This window comes from Perognathus longimembris, chromosome 4 (assembly GCF_023159225.1).
Source record: "Perognathus longimembris pacificus isolate PPM17 chromosome 4, ASM2315922v1, whole genome shotgun sequence".
In the NCBI taxonomy this organism is placed as follows: domain Eukaryota; kingdom Metazoa; phylum Chordata; class Mammalia; order Rodentia; family Heteromyidae; genus Perognathus; species Perognathus longimembris.
The window spans coordinates 15,452,462-15,471,971 of NC_063164.1; the positions used below are offsets into that span (position 1 = coordinate 15,452,462).

General features: G+C 46.3%; 1 protein-coding gene across 1 annotated transcript in view; it reads right to left on the reverse strand.

The window, feature by feature from the left end:
- Positions 1-2,195: 2,195 nt before the first annotated feature.
- The window catches only part of Ttll4 (tubulin tyrosine ligase like 4), a 33,281-nt gene continuing 15,966 nt past the window's right edge, over positions 2,196-19,510 (reverse strand). The window contains 19 exon segments of the mRNA XM_048344741.1: positions 2,196-3,925; positions 4,564-4,649; positions 5,250-5,320; positions 5,451-5,661; positions 7,188-7,290; positions 8,456-8,611; positions 9,170-9,304; positions 10,233-10,331; positions 10,599-10,721; positions 11,101-11,161; positions 11,164-11,228; positions 11,429-11,511; positions 11,593-11,784; positions 12,471-12,547; positions 12,872-12,982; positions 13,503-13,627; positions 16,076-16,139; positions 16,406-16,512; positions 17,099-18,680. Coding sequence (XP_048200698.1) covers positions 3,775-3,925; positions 4,564-4,649; positions 5,250-5,320; positions 5,451-5,661; positions 7,188-7,290; positions 8,456-8,611; positions 9,170-9,304; positions 10,233-10,331; positions 10,599-10,721; positions 11,101-11,161; positions 11,164-11,228; positions 11,429-11,511; positions 11,593-11,784; positions 12,471-12,547; positions 12,872-12,982; positions 13,503-13,627; positions 16,076-16,139; positions 16,406-16,512; positions 17,099-18,582 — 3,504 coding nt within the window. The 5' untranslated portion in view covers positions 18,583-18,680 and the 3' untranslated portion in view covers positions 2,196-3,774.

A 19,510-nucleotide genomic window follows, 5' to 3' on the forward strand; every position in this document is an offset into this window, starting at 1 on the left:
GGTGGGCAGGTAGAAGGGAGCAATTTGTCAAAAGGAACCAAGAACACCATGTTATGTATAGTTTGCCAAATACCCTGCCACACTTCATGTGGCAACAGTGGCTTTTCTGATTCTGTCTCACCTCTATCTCATCATAGTTGTGGTTTCATGTGTGGAGCTCCTCTCAGATCCCCCCACCCCTTCACTTGAAGTCACCTTACTAGATGAGCCACTCCCCATTGCCCAGCTCTTGGAATGACTCTCCTGCTTCTCAGAAACCTGCATAATTATGTACCTATACTCATAATTATGTACCATACTCATTAAATCCCATCCATAAAGATGCAAATACCTGGGAGTTCTGGACACTCAATTGTTCCAAAGGCCTCTGCTCACCTCCCAATGTTTTGTTTTGTTTTGCCTCTCAGTCCTGGGGCTTGAACTCAGGGCCTGGTCACTGTCCCTGAGCTTATTTTGCTCAAGGCTAGCACTCTACCACTTGAGCCACAGCACCACTTCCAGCTTTTTCTGTTTATGTGGTATTGAGGAATCGAACCCAGGGCTTCATGTATGCTAGGCAAGCACTCTACCACTAAGCCACATTCCCAGCCTTCCCCCTCCCCACATTTCTTTGAGGACACTTTGCTTTGCTTTTATGAATTTCATTTTCATGTTTGTTTCAGTAAACCTTGCTCTCTTAAAACTCCCATGTGTCTGCTCCTAAATTCTTTCTTCAGCCAGACCAAGAACCTGCCTTTGATCTCCGGTAACAGTAGGAATACAGTCTCAGAAGTCCTTGTAACACCAACCGCCCATTGGTACAAGAGCATCATCAATCCTCTGGGTCTTGTTTCAGTCACTCCCTGTATCTTCTGCACCTTGCTTCTCCCCTCTCTAGACACCAGGCAGCCGCTGTTCCTCTATCACCCTTCCCAACCAAAGCTTCCCTTGGGATACTTAAATCATCAGTTCACATTCATATTTACAATGTTTAATGTGCTTCTCTTCCCAGAAAAAAAAAATCTGTATTCTATAAGTATTTAATCAAAGACACTAACTCCCCATAAGATAATGTAATATTAAATGGAAAATGAAGGTCACGTGTCTATGTGCACCAGTGTGTGTAAGGTGATGAGACATGTAAACCCTGTTCTGGCCACTTTGCTTCTAAAATATGTCTGTAACTGCTCTGTTTCCTGCAAGGACAGTTCTGACAAGAACAAGCTACAGATGGGAAAATGAGAAGGAAGGACCATGTCCTGAGTATTTTTAGGCTTAGATTTATAAAACCCTGCAGTGTGGGTATGTGGTTATCACAAAGAAACAGACTATAAATGTTAGATAATAGCCACTGTCACAAAGTAAGTGGCAGAACTAGGATTTCCAAGATCAGCCTGATGCCCAAAGCATTTTCCCAACACACTGCCATACTGTTGGTCAGTACTCTAAGGAACTTGGCTTCTGATCAATCCCGAGTGAACCTGAAGTGTAGTGACCATCGTGATGTCCCTCTCCCCAAATTCTTACTCTGAATCTCATTCCTTGTTTCGGGAGCACTCGCCTCCCTTCTTTCAAACAGGGACTGGGTAAATTACCAACTTGTGAAAACAAATTACGTAGTCGGATAAATATTTATTCAACTACGCTCCGAAATTTAAACTTGGAAGAAAGGATGTCATTACTTTCCAAAAATTCCTTACTTCACAAAATGTCACATATTGTGGTCAGTTACTGCCAGAGTGTATGTGCTGAATGTCTAGTGTGCAAGATTTCATTTTCTCTCGAGTGAAAGCTGGATGTGATACTTAGGCCCCACTCCTTCTCCCACCAACAATGCACTCAAACTTGTCCGATATCTCCAATGTGAGGCAAGCTTAAAATAGAGCCTGGCTTGGCACGGAGGCGCATGCCTGGAATCCCAGTATTCTTGAGGCACAAGTGTCAATGGCTCCGTAGCAAGACCCTGTCCTGTGTCTCAGAAAATAAGCAAAATGGGCTGGGGATATGGCCTTAGTGGCAAGAGTGCTTGCCTCATATACATGAGGCCCTTGGTTCAATCCTCCAGCACCAAATAAACAGAAAATGGCCAGAAGTGGCGCTGTGGCTCAAGTGGCAGAGTGCTAGCCTTGAGCAAAAAGAAGCCAGGGACAGTGCTCAGGCCCCGAATCCAGTCCTCAGGACTGGCAAAAAAAAAAAAAAAAAAAAAAAAGAAAATAGGCAAAACATAGGACATGTATAAACTTGTTTTAAACAATTTAAAAAGCCGTTTTCTTTTTTCATTCCCCAAGTTCCCCTCTCCTCACCTATTCATATCCTGTTGCCATCCTGGGCGCGCTCTAGTTTGGGGAATGGAGAAAGACTGGCTGTGCTGAATGTACAGAAACTCACCGAGCGAGGGCGGGCCAAAGAACAGAAGTTATTTTCCAAGGAGTAAGCCAGCTCCACTGGACCCCCACATCTAAGACTTGCACCAGAAAACCAGCTACGCAGGGGCTAGTTTTCTCTTAGAAAGATTGTTTATTTCTCTTGTCACATCTGCACTAGAATATTGCATTCAGAAAAGAAAAGAAGTTAAAGATACCAGATTTTCCCAGGACTGTCAATGACCTCCCTACTGTGGTGTGACTTTGAAGTTGGGATTTCTCAGCATCTGGTGGTGCGCAGGGCTTGGCCAATAAGCTTTCTTTACAATTACCAACCTGGTTTTAGGACTGGCTACCATGCACGACTCTGTGGCCTTGAACCTAGGCCAGGCTTCTAGTGGTCATTCCAGGACTCCACCCATTCCCCATATCTATGATTACAGGAGTCACAAAAGAGGAATGAGGACAGCTAAAGACAAGCATGAGACCGCATAGACACGGCCAGTTATGCAAAGGGAAAAGGTTGCATATAAAAGACATGAGCCAAAGGTTTCTTATATTGCCCTGCTACTAGAAAAACTAAGAGTCTGCAAGGACTGGAGGACAGGATCCAGGAGTGCAGGGAGATGTGGGACAATAGTTCAAGTGAAAATAACCTTTCTGACCTACACTCTCCCACCCTGGGCTTCCCTAGACTCCACACTGCCATGGAGAGAGGCAGAGCCTCTGGTTCAGGTGCTGTCCTTGGAGATCTCCGTGTGCACAGTTCACTCAGTCAACATTTACTCAGCACTCGCTGTTTACTGAGTCCTGAGTCTGGGGAAGGAGGTAGATTCCGCTGAGTGAATTTAGTCAGAGATCTGACTACTAGAAGCCCATTCTACAATAGTTAATTGTCCTAAAACCCAGCTGCCAGGCTACCAGACTGAGCTTGTTAGAAAGCAGGAAGGTTTCTGCAGGCGGCCCCTGAGCACCATGGGGAGGGGGAAGGCTATGACTCAGGACCTGAGGAAATGAGAAACTTCAGAGGAATTCCCTCGATACGGAACAGGAGACAAGTATATTCAGCATGTGTTCTCTTCTCGAGCTGCAACCAGTGCCCCAAGACCTAAAACAAAATCACACATGGCTCTCTGAAAGTAGAAACCAAACCCTGCTTTATAAGGCTGCCTGGCTGTCACTAGCTTCTCTACTGAGATATGAGGTGCCAGCCAGGCAGACAGGTGACAGAGGGTGAAGCTTCCTCACCTTCTCCCCATCACCAGCACTCCCCCAGCCCTCCAGATGCCCATCTCTACAACAGAACCACTCAAAATATACTCTGATATCAGAGGGGCCAAGTGGAGGGGTGGGCTCAGGCTGGTTGGCAGGCCAGATCCCCTGAGGTAGCTGACATCAGTGCTCCTGGGCAGGGGCGTGTGGAGGCAGCCAGTCAGGATGGGCTTATAGTCCCGAGGGAGTCAATGGGTGACTGGCAAGTGGAGGAATCAGAAAGTCTCGAGGTCCGCCCCGAGTACTTTATCTGGGTGGAAAGACTGGACTCTCTGCTGGTATCCTCACTGTCCTTTGAGGAAGTAGACTCCCTGTGGGAAGAAGAAAGGCCAGCTTTAGTCGTGGGCTTGCACATGGGTCCCTGCGGAGGGTTGCAGGTTTCCCTTGGATGAGCTATGCTTTCTATATATAGGGAAAGAAATGTGGGGCACTCTGGGCAACTGAGTCTAACCTTTAATTTGCCTTCAGAGGTTGAGCTAGGTAGTCACCACATTATGGTACAACAGACCACAAGTACATGAGAATATTAAAAACTTTAAATGTTTTATTCATGTGAGAGCTTGAGAGCTCAAATACAAGTGTGAATGTGGTGAGATGAGGAGGCCTAGTGACTTTCTATAACAAGTGGCAATGCCTGAAAGTGGCCCTTTCCAGCTCAGTTTAGCTGGGCATCCCAAGAGACACACTGTGACTGCAGATTCTCATTAGTCCTACCAATCCCAGATGGGAGGACACTCATGTTCTTGTTCCTGATCTCCTGCTAAGTCTCAAAGTTTTTGAAAGTCGCTCCTCAAGGTGTGTGTGTGTGTGTGTGTGTGTGTGTGTGTGTGTGTGTCTGTCTGTCTGTCTGTCTATGTGTGTGTCTGTCTATGTGTGACTCTTCCTCTTTTGGAGGAAGACAGGAAGAAAGAAAACTCCCCAAAGCCCTTCCCTATAAAAGCACGCTTACCCCCGCTGGCCAGGCTCTGGTCTGCTGAAGGTATTGAGCATCCTGTTACTATCTGAGACAGTCATAAGTGATGTCGGCAGAGACCACTAAAAACAAAAGAAGCAAACAATGAGGCAAAGAGCCAGGCAGAGGTCAGACAGAATTTAGAGTCTTGGGTCTCAATTTCCAGTTGATCACAGGGTTTCCTCCCCTCCCGTCCATAAAACATGGGCTTACGTGGGAATAAAAAAAAAAAAAAAAAAAAAGACTTGGTTCTCTCCTGAATCGGACAAAAAGGACTGCATTGCACTTTCTGATCCTTAAAAAAAAAAAAAAAATGAGGACTGGAAATGTGGCTTAGTGGTAGAGTGCTTGCCTAAGGATACATGAAGCTTTGGGTTCAATTCCTCAGTACTGCATAAACAGAAAAAAAAAAAAAAAACACAAGTGGCACTGTGGCTCAAGTGGTACAGTGCCAGCCTGGAGCAAAAGAAGCTCGGAGACAGTGCCTAGGCTGTGAGTTCAAGCCCCAGGACTGGCAAAAAAAAAAAAAAAATGGGGGCAATCCTGAAAGCAATCGTTTTCTTTTCTTGAGAGGAACAAGTAAGAAGTCACAGGTCATGAGTCTAAGTAGCTAATCACGATGTGTTTTTACAGCAAAAGGAGACTGAGAGGGAGGTGTCACTCCTTACACTGGCTTCACTCACCAATGGCGTAGACTCAGATACTATCCCATTGTGGAAACCTTTGTAGCACCAATTCCGAAGCAGATCTACTCCTAGACAAGATAAGCAGGGGTTAGTAGGGAAGGATCAGCCCATTTTCCTTCCAGAGAGGCCCATTCTTGGTCTAACAGGATTTAATCTGTCACTAAACATGGCCTCCTGTGGGAAAGGAGAGCGTATCACCTTTGAGTTTGTTGCCATGGTACTTCTGTTCCCACTGGGTAGTGAGAATGTTGAAATAACGTGGCTGCTCAAAAAAGCGGAGATAGCGAGAAGAGATTCGACTGGGAAAAATTCTTTCAAATTGACCACGGCGAGAAAACTCATCCTCCATCTCAACCAAAATCCGAACATCATCTGGCGTCAGAATATCCAGCACAGACGCATAGAAATCCTACAGTCCAAGGAACAAGAGAAGGTGAAGTGCCAAAAAATAAGCTAGAGGAAGCCTGGGGGCCAGGGAGACCCATTCTGTGGTCCTAGGTCTCTAGGACTCTCCTGGAACCCACCACCACCTGGTGGGCCAGTTCTCTATTTTGTCTTTTCCTAAGTCCACTGAACTTAGCTGCTGGACAAAGACACTTTGGCAGGAGCTCTGAGACAAGTGGACTGTTAAATCAAGCTGAGGTCAGGGTGTAACAACTGCCAGCACCCATATTGTCTCTGGGATGGTCAAGCCTCTTGGGGATCTTACTGAACCTTTCAGGGAAAGAAACTTTAGGGTAAAGGTTGGAAGCTCTCTGTCAAGAATGAGCCAGTACACAAATGGTCTCCCTGATATGTGATTAATGGGGGTGGGGGGTTGGGGGGGAACAGTAGAGATCATGTCTGTAAAACAACAATCTTCTTTTCAAATAGTATTTCCACATGTTTCGGTCAGTGACTTTACATTATGTCTCTAAAACCAAACAATTACTAAATAAGCAGTAAAAGGTCTAGGATAGACCTATCAGAGGTTCACAAGAGCTCAACAGCTACGTCCATGAGTATATAAGATGAGGCTAAGCGAAATGAACTCCAAGAGATGGAAACAGGAGGATTTTATCGTTGCTGTTAAGTTTTATGTACTAGGTAAATTTCCTGTGGCATACCCCGTGTGGTTACTGTATATGATTTTTGTACACTGGTATTGTATATATGCTTATCTGAACTAGGGAAGGGAAAGAAAAATGAGGGAGGGTGTAACTGTACATCACCTTGTCAAAATTTAATTTTAAAAAAAAGTAAAAAAAAAAAAAAAAAAGAATGGGCCAGTACAGGAGTTAGGGGAGGTGATATACCCCTATAATCCCAGCTGCATGGGAGGTGGAGATGAGAAGATCATAATATGAGTCTAGCCTGCGCAGAAAAAGTTACTGATGCTTTATCTCAAAAACACAAATTGAGTCAGGAGCCGGTGGCTCACCCCAAAAACCCTAGCTACTCAGGAGGCTGAGAGCTGAGGATCTCAGTTCAAAGCCAGCTCCTGAGACTCTTATCTCCAATTAACTACCAGAAAACAGGAAGTGGAGCTGTGGCTAAAAGTGATAGAGCCTGGAGCAAAAAAGCTCAGGGACAGAGCCCAGGCCCTGAGTTCAAGCCCCATGACTGACCAAAAAAAAAAAAAAGAAAGCAAAAAAAGGTCTGGGGGCATGGCTCTAGTAGTAGAGTGCTTGTCTAATAAGTACAAGGCCCTAGGTTCAAAAGCCAATACCACTAAATAGAAAAAAAAGGTGTGTGGGGAGGGATTAGTAGAGTACTGTGCTAGGGGCAGTGGCTCTCAGTGATATGATAAAGACCATCACATGCCAGCCAGTATCTGTTCATAATGGGCATCCAGACCTCAGCTAAGAAATCTTGTGCTGAAGAGAGGAGAGCGGGCTGCTCAGGCGATCTCTGACCAACCAAGCATTGTTGTTAGCAGGGGGAAGACCATCCTACCTGGTCAGGAATCTTCTGGGTCAGATAATAGGCTTTCTTCAACTTCTGTGCCATGAAATGCTCGGGACTCATTCGACATTTGTCCCTGATAGAGCCGGGCAGACTAAGGCAAGGGGTAGACAAAGAACAAAGGGGAGGGTCAGCAGCTTTACATCTTGAGGAAAAATGAAGAGCAGGTGCAGCCCAGGAAGATCCTTCTGAGAAGATAAAGATGTGTGGGAGACGTGTGTCACTTCAGTGGATCATACTAAAATACATTCCCCGTGAGCGCCAGGGAAGAGCTCAAAGAGTACAAGATACCCTCTGCTGAAGTTGACAGAAGATGACCATGGAATAAGACTCATCCCTGGGTTCTTCCATTATCTTAATTTAGGGAACATTTACTATAGCTCCCAGCTCTGCTCTCCTGTCTGCATGATTTTTAATCTCTGGCATCATGTTAGATGATTACTGTGTCACTGCTGAGATACAAAGCTGAATAAAAAGCAGCCCTGCCGCCAAGGAGCTGATGGTGTGGCAGGTGGAATAAATCAAAAGATCAATAACTTCAAGATAGAGGAAAATACAGTGTAATAAATATAGAAGAGAAAGCAAGTTTGGTTACCAACAAATTTGAATTTTTAATTCCACCCTCCTATCACTCTTGCCAAGTGACTGTGGATATGATTCTCTATCCTCTGGATCTTCTGTTTCCTCATCTGTAAGCCACAGTACTAATTTAATTAACTCTGTAAGGTTGTTGGTAGTATAAGTTATAGTTATTTTCTTACCCGTCACAGGTACTTCCTATTACTATCTTCCTCTCTTCAAGGGTTGTTCCAAGTGTTTTGGAACTGAACTGACTTCTTAAAGATACTGTCTAGAACTAGGTGTTGATGGATAAAGGGTCTGGGTGAGAGGCATTTTCAAAACGAAGGCACCTATGAGTAGAAACTGGTCCCGAAGGACCTGCCAGGGCACAGGAGCTAGGAAGTAGAGTAGGGAGGAGATGAACCTAGGAAAAGAAGGCTAAACCTTCAATGTCCAGGTAAGAAATTTAAATTGGACTTCAGGGCCCCAAAGAGAGTCCTAAATAGGGAAGCAAAAATAATCAAACTTACTTTTAGGGGTACTGATATGGCAGTGGTATGTGGACGGACAGTAGAGGCACCCTGAGCAGCAAGGAAGAAAAACAAGCAGGAGAGAAGGTCCAGGATCCACTCCCTCCCAGAATCTCAACAGGCTGCTCAGTGTTGTCAGCCAAACCTCAGGGAAGCCTGGAAGCTGACCTGGTACTGGAGCTGCTGGAACTGCAAAAGCTGCCAGAGCTGACAGAGCTGGAAATGACATCGTCTGCATTGGGTAGAACGAAGCCTGCTAAATTCAGGAGGTCACGAATCATCTGGCCCTTGATGCTGATGTCCAGTGGAGAATTGGAGTGGAGGCTTCAGGGAAAAGATGCAAAGAAGGGTCAAAGCAGCACTCTAGATGACTTCTGGTCTACATCCAAATCATGGCTGGTCCCAGTACTCCCTGGCTTCCTTATGACAAATGGGGCTCTTCTATCCAAATATCATGACAGTCCTTGTCTTGAAGACAATGAGTAACTTCATTCAGACTAGCAAATCTGCCTGTGACCTTGGGTTGCCAGGGAGAAGCAAGTGCTGGCGATTAACCTGAAATAAGTAACTTTTAACAACCTTTCTCTGTTCTCGAAGAACTTTAAGATAATGGCAAAGAATGAGTAAATGAGCAAATATAAATGATGAAGGGAGAACACAAATTCTTTTTACTTTTACCATATTGGTGATGGTACAAAAAATACCTTTTTTTCTTATTTTATTATGTAGTTGTACAAAGGAGTTACAGTTCCTTAAATCAGGTTATAAGTACAATGCTTCTTGGATACAAATTCTTTTGAAGGAAAAGATGTTCCCTAAAACAGGAATGGGGTCCAAGGATGCAGAAAGGATCTATTGTGAGCATACCAAAACACCACCTACCTTGGGGAAATGTTGACTTCCAGGACCCAGGGTTTAAGATTCTCATCAAGCATGATGTCAAAACCAAAGAGCTCATGGCAACTATAGGGCCGCCGCACATACATCTTGAGCAAGTTAGTTACATAGGGCTCTGACCTGATTAGGAAGAAGAGAGAATATTCATCCCAGCTCCTCTCAGGAGGTTTCCAACCAGAGCTGCCCTGCCAATGAAATGGCACTGGCTTCAAGTTAGGCAGGAAGAAGCAGGCTTCTCTTGAATCAGGCTATTATGGGATATGTTATGAGATCTGGTCCAATCTCTGGAGTGGTTTGGTAAAGAAACAGAGTTTAACTCTTTTTTTTTGGCCAGTCCTAGGCCGTGAACTCAGGGCCTAAGCACTGTCCCTGGCTTCTTTTTTGCTCAAGGCTAGCACTCTGCCACTTGAGCCACAGCGCCACTTCTGGCCATTTTCTGTATATGTAGTGCTGAGGAATCAAACCCAGGGCCTCATGTATACGAGGCAAGCACTCTTGCCACTAGGCCATATTTCCCAGCCCCAAGAGTTTAACTCTTATCTATTCTTTCCTATTCCTTATCCTCAAAACTGAACTTCAGTTAGGCCTGGTGGCTCTTGTCTGTAGTCCCAGCTAGTAAGAAGAAGAGGAAATCTGGAGGACCAGAGCTTGAGGCCCGCCCAGGCAAAATGCAGGCGAGACCCTCATCTAATCCAAAAGCTGGGTACAGTGACAAGCACCTGTCACCCTAAGTATGCAGGAAGCATAAACAGGAGGATTGCCCTGAGGCTGGTCCAGACATACCACAAGATCCAATACTCAAAGTAACTAAAGCAAAAGTGCTGTTGGCATAGTTCAAGTGGTAGAGTCTGTCTAGTAAGAATGAAGCCCTAAGTTTACCCACCAGTATCACCAATGAATGAATGTAGGAATAAAACAAAAACTCCTCTGCTTCAAAACAAAAACAAAGCCAAAAACAATGGACTTCAAAGCCTATAGTATCAGTATGAAACTGAGAAATGAGAGGACCCAGAGGCCGCCCCACACCCAGTATGGCAGTGAGACTCACGAGATAATGGTTTTGATAACAACATCTTTTATCTTCTCCCAGATGGCATCGCTATTGACCCCCTTCTGGTTTAGGTAGGTCCATAAAGCCTTCAGTGCCCTGCAGGGGAAGGCAGAGAAAGTATCTGGAGTTATGTTCTAGAAATGGTAGTAACCAAAAGGAAAGAACAAGAGACCTAAAGGTATCTTTTGCTTTGACATTAGGAACAGAGATGATCTTGGAACCAAACAAGACCAATTCTAAACTGATTAGTGCTTATGTAATCTCCAGGTGTTATTTTAACCCTCTGTTACTACCCTAACCCCCCAGCCTCCAGAGCCCTTCACTCTAGGCCTGCACTTCACTGAGACATTCTGCCCTCAGTACCATTTGTGGCCCTGGCAGGCCGTTTCATCAGCATTGGCCTGGTACTCGGCATTCTTTTTATTGACACTATAGTTGGTCAGGTGCATAAACTTGTTGCCAAGGCTCTTCATGGAAGGGGAATACCTGCAAGTGAGAATGGCAGAGGTAAGACAAAAGATAGTAAGAAACAAAGGGAAAATAAGGCAAATTATTTCCCCTAATCCTAAGGAGGTCAAAGATAGGTACACACATCTTTTCAGATCCCCAAATACCTTACAAGTGCAACTGCTGGCAAGGTTCTAGAAAACCACAGCTACGTTCTTCTTTATCTCAACTCAGACCCTCAGGAAGACTCTCCTCAGATCTGGAAAAATTATTCTCTAATTCCCTCTCGCCTCCCACTGGTGAACAAAACCCACCAAAATATTTGTTGTTTTTCTCTCCGGTGTCTTCTAGGTTTCTCTCCCTCTGAGGAAAATAAGCCCCACCACTGTCAGTGGTATACCTCCCTACTATCACGTACTTGCAACTGGCAAAGCGGACAAGTCCGTCTGAAAAGAGGTAAATGCGCAAAGGATCATAGAGGTGACGTAAACATAGATCCGCAGATCAAACTTGCTGCCACTGATGAGGTAGGGTTTGTGCAGATACCTGTGTAGAATTAAAGCAGCCAGATGAGATGAGGCTCAATAGGGAACTGTACTAGGACAAAGATAAAGACCCTGAACAAGTTGTCAAGAAAAAAAAATATCTGGCAGTGAAGACTTGATGCAAAGAACATTATAAGCAGGGAACCTAGAGGTCAAGGGGTGTAGAGATGGGAGAGCAATGTGAGCTAGAAAGGGACACACCTCTGTACCAGGAGAGGCCTGCGTTTGGGGAGCTGACTCCACTTGTGAATGACCTGGATGCCAATGCCTCGAGCTGATGCTGGCTAGAAGAACAAAGGAAAAAAGATTTGCTCCAGGTCCAATACTCCCAAACCATTGTGGACTTCCCACTGTGACCCACTCACTGGCTTCACAATCCACTTTTGGCGGCTACTACTCTCCCAGACTTTACGCAGAAGCTTGGCATCCTGGGGCAGGATAAAAGACTGGGGGAAGAAACTGAACTCCTTCTTGCCAAATCGGCTCTGCATGCGAGACAGGTTCCGCCACAGCCGGTCCTTTCTCCCAATCTGGAAGGAGCCTGGGAAGTGGTTTAGCTACAGAAGGGATAGAGGAAGGGCAGAGAGAGAGAGAGCAGAAGTTTGGAAGATGGCAGGCTTCACTACACCCTCCCAACTTCCATAGCTCAAGTTCAAGCTTCTCTTGTACCTTACTGCCACTGCCTAAGGGTCCCTACATCTCCCTGCTGCTGAGCCCTCATCAAAAGATAACTAAAACACAAACACACCAACAGCATTAAGATTGACAGGCTATTCACCTTCAGTGCAAAGAAAAAGCTGTTCATTCTTTTTCTAAGAAAAGAAGTCTGGAGGAAGAGACTTATTTGTTCCAAAAGGAGACCTGAAGTCTTCTCTACACACACTTATAAAGAGCTTGGGGGAATGGAGGCAACGAGCAGTGGACACAGGGGAAACATATTCAATGGCAAACAGACAATCCCTCCCAAAATCTGCCATTGAGAGGCAGCAGCTGCCAAGACTGAGCAGGCCCAGCACCTAGAGCCGCACTCCACAAATGTACCTGATCTAAGACACTGCAATAGAATTGGAGATGGGTGGGGTCTTCTAGGGTCTCCCCCTCACCTTTCCTGGACCCTCTTCTCTTAAACTTTCCCTAATTTTCTGTGGTTACTCTTTCTTACCTCCCCCCTACCACCCTAACCATACCCTCCTCCTGACCTAGTCCAAAGGCGAGCAGCATAGCTCCTAGAAATGACACCTACCTTCTGGTGCTCTCGAATGGATCGGAAACTGGGAGACTTCATGTGGTGACCCCAGCAACCTAGCCAGTCATCGTTTCCTGGAGAAGCAACCAGGGAGTCAGTCCTGCTAGCAGCTCAAGCCCTGGGACAGAGAGAGGCTCAGCGGCCACAGAAATACCACTGGACTGGGCACAGCTCCCAGACTTTTTTCAAAGAATTTCCATGGAACTGTCCTACAGCAGGCCCTGGGGCCAGGGACAAAACAATGGACCTCTGTGGATTCTGAGCAACAGGCTCAGCCCAGACTGTGCCCACATAGCAGGAGTACCTAAGACTCTTCTCCCATCTGCCAAAACCCGTCCGGTAGGGCAAAGAGGACAGGTTCATAGTAGGACAGGTTCACAGTATGGTGAGTTACTCACTCTTGCTGATTTTGAAGTGAGACCGTCCAATGGTCTGCTTCACAATGTTTGGGGTCACTGTGCTCATCTTCCACCGGAGCAGCTTTCTCTGTTCCCAGGGAAGCTTCTCCACTGGGGAAAGGTGGAGGCAGGGGGAGAGAAGAAAGAAGAGTCATAAGGCAATGAAAAAGATGGCACTGGTGCCAATCCTTTCTTGGGCAGGCAAGTCACTACAATTTGTTCTGTTCAGAGTTTCAGATAAGCACACTTTAGGGCAAAGAAAAGGGAGGTTAGAAGGGGAAAAGAAACAAACTTAGAGGCTATGAGCTAAGCCAGAGATTATGAGGCTGAGAAGGACAAGCTAAAGGTCAGATAAGTGCCAGAGCTGGTGGCATATACCTGTAATACCAGCATCATCTCAGGAGGCTGAGATGGAAGGATTATGAGTGTGAGAACAGCTTGGGCTACATATTAAGACCCTGCCTCAAAAAATAAAGCATACACGTTCATATATAACAAGAAACGGTCCCTGTATTGGATCTACAAATTCCCTAACTCTGGTAGCCCTCTCCCACCCTATTGCCCCTACCCCCAAGTTACCAGGCACCTTTCTCTTTAAGGCCCTTTTAGATTGTTACTTGGCCACATTTACCTCTCTCATCTCGAGTGCCAAAATAGATGGTAGGGGTCACGTTGGGGAAGAGACTGTAGATGAGGGCTGGTCGGACAACTTTCTCCTGATTGGAAAGGGGTTTGGTCACAATCTCCACACAGTTCCTAAGATTAAAAACAACATGTGGCAAAGAGAGGGAAAGCAACAGCCTGAGGTAGATCATATACAGAACTTCTCTAAGACAAGTCCTCCACAATTATCTTGCAGATATCCATAAAGTGCTGGGCAAACCTACATACAGTCACACCTAGAGTCAATGTTTCCCAATACTTCAGGTGATAATGCATCTCTAATACTCCTGTGACATGCCAAGAGTTGGGGGGAAGTCTCCAAAAGAGTGGTTCTGAAAGACAGTGGAGGCTAGAGAAAGATGGCTACACTTACACAAAGAAATAGATGAAGAGACAAAAATGATATGGATAATTTAAGAGGAGAAAAAGCACAAAAGGCCAGGCACTTGTGGCTCACGCCTGTAATGCTAGCTACCCAGGAGGCTGAGATCTGAGGATCATGGTTCAAGCCAGCCTGGGCAGGAAATTCATGAGATTCTTATCTCCAATAAGTTAAAAAAAAAAAAAAAGCCTTTAGTGGAGCTGTGGCTCAAGTAGTAAAGCTCTCACCTTAAGCAACAAGAAGCTCAGGGTCAAGGCCCAGGAACCTAAGCCTCAGGACTGGCAAAACAAAAACAAGTGTTGGGCGCTGGTGGCTCCAGTCTAGAATCCTAGCTGCTGAAGAGACTGAGAACTGAGGATCAAGGTTCAAAGCCAGACTGGGCAGAAAAGTTCCCATGAGATTCTCTTATTCCAATTAGCCACTCAAAAACCAGAAGTGGAGGAACTGGGAACGTGCGTGGCTTAGTGGTAGAATGCTGGCCTAGCATGCATGAAGCTCTGGGCTAGGTTTGTCTATACCACCACATAAACAGAAAGGGCTAGAAGTAACACTGTGGCTCAAGTCGTACAGTGCTAGCCTTAAGCAAAAGAAGCTCATGGGCTGGGGATATGGCCTAGTGGCAAGAGTGCCTGCCTCATATACATGAGGCCCTGGGTTCGATTCCCCAGCACCACATATACGGAAAATGGCCAGAAGTGGCGCTGTGGCTCAGGTGGCAGAGTGCTAGCCTTGAGCGGGTAGAAGCCAGGGACAGTGCTCAGACCCTGAGTCCAAGCCCCAGGACTGGCCAAAAAAAAAGAAGAAGCTCAGGGACAGTGCTCAGGCCCTGAGTTCCAGCCCCACCACTAAAAAAAATTTCAACAACAACCAAAAAACACCTCTTGCCTCTCTTAGAACTACTTCTGAAAGACAGAATTCATTTTACAGTACAAGTTACCATTTTAGTTTTTATTTTTGCCAGTCCTAGAGCTTGAACTCAGGGCCTAGGCATTTTCCTTGAACTTCTTTTTCTCAAGGATAGCACTCTACCACTTGTGCCACAGCGCCACTTTCAGCTTTTTCTGTTTATGTGGTACTGAGGAATCAAATCCAGGGCTTCATGCATGCAAGGCAAGCACTCTACTACTGAGCCACCTTCCAAGCCCACAAGGTACCAATCCTCAGGTAGAGAATCTAAAAACTAGGAGTTCACATTTCTTCTTTATACATTTAATGTATACATTATACATTTATAGGAGTATACATTTCTTCATTAATTGGTTATGGGTTTTCTTTGTTTTTGCAGTGGTGGGATTAAAAGCAGGCAATCTCCACATAACAAGATACTAGCCAGCCATACTTCCCAGCCCTAGTCGTACTTTATTAATTAACTAATTATTTGGTATCAGTACTAGGGCTTGAAGACCTGAGTGCTCACCCTTAGCTTTTTTACTCAAGCACCCCACCACTTGAGCCACAGCTCCACTTCTTGGCTTTTTTGCTGATTAATTGGAGAAAAAGTCTCACAAACTTTCTTGCCCACCAGGCTTCAGTGATCCTCAGAGCTTAATCTCCTGAGTAGCTGGTTAGGCATAAAACACACACACACACACACACACACACACACACACACACACACACACAACACACACAAAACAACACTTCTTAAAATGATTGGTCATTTTAGTTGATTAGCTTCTTGGGAGCCTCAAGACCAGACTGCAATATAAAAAATACTACTGTTTTTAAGCCCAACTGAAAAATATGCTTCTGGTTTCTCATCAGTCCCTGTTCAAAATTTAAGTGGCAAACACCAAAATCTGGTGAAAATAAGGGTGCTCAAAGCCAGTATGGATAATGTCTTCACAATCTTTTTCTTTTTTAAGTTTTGAATTATCATACATTTGTAGCTTGAAGAATAAAAAAATGAGCATTCAGGGCTAGGGATGTGGCTTAGTGGTAGAGTGCTTGCCTAGCATTCATAAAGCCCTGGGTTTGGTTCCTCAGTACTACCTACACAGAAAAAGCCAGAAGTGTCACTGTGGCTCAAGTGGTAGAGTGCTAGCCTTGAGCAAAAGAAGCTCAGGGACAGTGCCCAGGCCCTCAATTCAAGCCCCAGGACAAGGGTGGGGGCGGGGGAAGAGCATTCACTAATGATCTACATAATAGGCACCACTCACCGAGAGATCACTGCCACCGACTCACTGTGGGAGACAGCACTTAGTGAGGAGCACTCAGAGTCTCCTGAGGGAGGAAGAGCAGGGAAGTTCTGGTTGAAAGAGGCTGGCATGCACACATCAAGCCCAGGCAGCACATCCTGGAACGTCCTAGGCTCAGCCCTTCTTGGGGAGCCTTTCTTGAGCTCAACAGCAGCAGAAGACTGGTGGCACAGGAAGACCAAGTCCCCTAGAAAACTCCCTTTAGACCCACGGAGCAAATGATTCATTAGCCCCCTTTCCCTAGCAGATTTAACCAAACCCCAGATGGAGATGAACTGGTTGTTTACTCACCCTCGTCCTCCTCATTCCCATCGTGGCTGCCACAGTCTTCTAAACCACCTACTAGTTCTTCTATATCTTCAACCTCAAGCTGGTCTGGCTGCAGGTTAGTAGCTGAACTAAAAGAAAGAATTGTGCCCCAGTCCAACCAATTCCACAAGAGAAATACACTTAGATCTTCCTTCCTTCTTCATCTCTGCAGATTTGTCTTTTCCTTGTCATCCATTGGGAAATGGGAGGCAAACTGGGACTTGACCTTAGGGCCTCATAAGCACTCTGCCACTTGAGTCACATTCCCAGTTCTTTTGCTTTTAGTTTCTGAGATAGGGTCTTATATTAACCCTTGCCCAGTCTGGCCTCAGAACCTCCTATATCCACATGACTATTACCAGTCCAGGGTCAGTGTTACCAACCATGATGTACCCTTCTTTCTTCTTTTTTGGGGCTGGACCAGGGGCTTCAACTAAGGGCCTAGGCGCAGTCTCTGAGCTTTTACTGCTCAAGGTTAGCACTCCACCACTTGAGCTGCACTGCCACTTCCAGCTTTTTGGTAGTTAACTGGAGATAATAAGAGCCTTAGGCCTTTCCTGCCCAGGCTGGCTTCGAACTGCAATTTTCAGATTTCAGCCTCCTAAGTAGCTAGAATTAGAAGCTGGTGTATGCATTTTACTGCTCTAAATGAATCAAAAACATTCTCCAACTTACCTGGAATCCCTAGCAGGTGGATCTGGCTCCTTATCTTCCTCAGGCTTCTTCCCAAGCTGGCCCAGATGGAAGGAACAGAGGCAGGTGGTCACTTCAGCTACATCAAGGGGCAGAAGAGGAGAAGGGGGGATGGGGGAAGCACTATCTTCTTCAAGTGGTGTGGGGTCAGGTACAAACTCACAGGCAGGGCTGGGGTTGAGCCCATTGGTGTGGGAGGCAAGGAGGTGAATGCTAATCCTTTTAGTACAGAAAACTGTACTGTCCAATCCCAGGGTGTCTGAGGCACCAGGGGGGGTCCTACTCTCAGACCCAGCATCCTCCAGAGGAAACCGCTGGCCCCCCACAGGTTTCCACCGCCTGCTCCTGTTGAGGAGGCTCCACTGGAAACTAGGGTTTGCAACACAAGACTGTTCAAACTGGCAACCTTGCTGTGGCATCTTCTCGTAGCCTTTTGTAGTCAACTTCCTCACAGCTTCAGTGAACCGAACCTCTTTAGTCAGAGTCTGGGAATCCGAGTTGTCGTTCAGGCTAGAGAGATGGGGCTCTGTCCTGGAGATAAGGTTAGTGTTGCGCTTGTACTGGGAAGAGGCAATACTGGCGGTGGAAATGCTGAGAGCACTGGGGGTAGGTGGGGTGATGTGGGGAGTAGCATCGTCTAGGACAGTATCAATGCCTTGGGGCATCTTGTGGTCACCAGGCTGGAGTACACAGTCTCCAGTACCCCCCGAATGATGCCAGGAAACAGGCTGGATCTTGGGTGAGGATACTGGCTTCAGGCTCTCTGTGGTCGGCGATAAAGGCACTTTAGTGCTGTTTGGCCGCAGGAAGGAGTTGTTGTTCAGCATAGGCTTGTAGGATGATGGTGGAGATGGGATCTTCCCTGAGATGGCAGAGGCCAAGCTCTTCCTTGAAGAGTTTTCCCCAGCAGCTGCCAGTGAGAGGTACGGGTCTGCGGGTGGGGATGCCAAGGGCTGGGCCATGGGGAAGACCATGGAAGCAGCTTTACCGGCAGTGAGACAGATAGGAAGGCCCTTGGGAGGGAGTGAACAAGATCTTTTTTCTAAGGCGTTTGGACGCAAGCAAAAAGACTCCAGTTGCTGGTATGGTTTGTGCCGATCGTTGGAGCGGCGGCACAGCAAGGTACTACTGAACAAGTCTGGAAGAGAATGCAGGTAACAGGGGTTGCTGTGGCCTGCAATGACAGTTGTAGTCCCACAACTACATAGAGTGCTGGGACAAAAGTAATAGGCTGGCTGTGGTGGCACCGCTGAGAGGCCTTGGCCCAGCCCTGTTGACAGTGTGCCCACGTGCTTCCTCTCCAGCTTCCAGATTGGCTTCACCTGCTGATGGGTCTGAGACCAGATTTTGCCCTCTGAGGGTTTCTCAGGTGATAGGGCAGGCACTGTGCCTGAGGGACTGCTCTGCTTGAAGTTGGCTCCCCGGCGGAAGCCAATACTGTAGCTCTCTGTTCCTGCTGAGGCCATGAGGGGCCCACATCACAGCCACACGGCTTCATGGCCTGACCCAGGTAAGCTGCCACGCACCTCGGGGAGTACCAGCTGCATCATGGAAGTCTATCGACCTGCAGGGGAGAGAAGCGATGGGGAATATTACCGTCTAGGGAGGGTAGATACTATGCTACAGTGGACCTCAGGTAAGAAAATTCTCTGCTTTGTATTTTTATTGGTGTTGTTGGTCGTGGTAGGGGCTTGAACTCAGGGCCCTGTCCCTGAGCTCTTTTGCTTAAGGCTAGTGCCTTAGTGCCACTTTTAGTTTTTCTGGTAGTTAATCGAAGAATCTCACACTCTCCTGCTGGGGGTGGCTGCCTGCAGGAATGACTAAGAGCTAGCCTCCTCTCTATAAGGCTCTCTATGCTTTCTCATTCCATATTTATTTTCACCAAGAATCTTTTTTTTTTTTTTTTTGCCAGTCCTGGGGCTTGAACTCAGGGCCTGAGCACTGTCCCTGAGCTTCTTTTTGCTCAAGGCTAGCAGTCTACCACTTGAGTGCCACTTCTGGCTTTTTCTATGTATGTGGTGCTGAGGAATCAAACCCAGGGCTTCATGTATACGAGGCAAGCACTTTACCACTAGGCCATATTCCCAGCCCCTCATGAAGAATCTTTGAACCAGACTTGTAGTCATGTGTCTCAAACAACCTGTTTAGCATGGTCTCTCTCAAAATCAATATCACAAAACACACTCCCATTTTCACAACTGCAGAGAATGTGGGTCTGCTTATATAGCAGCACCAGTGGAAGCAGCAGCTACCTGTAAGAAGTCCTTTCATCTTGGATAATTCTGAATGGACTCTTTTTTTTTTGGTGGGGGGGTGTCCAGTTGTGGGGCTTGAAGTCAGGGCCTGGGCACTGTCCCTGAGCCACTTTGTACTCAAAGCTAGTGCTCTATCACT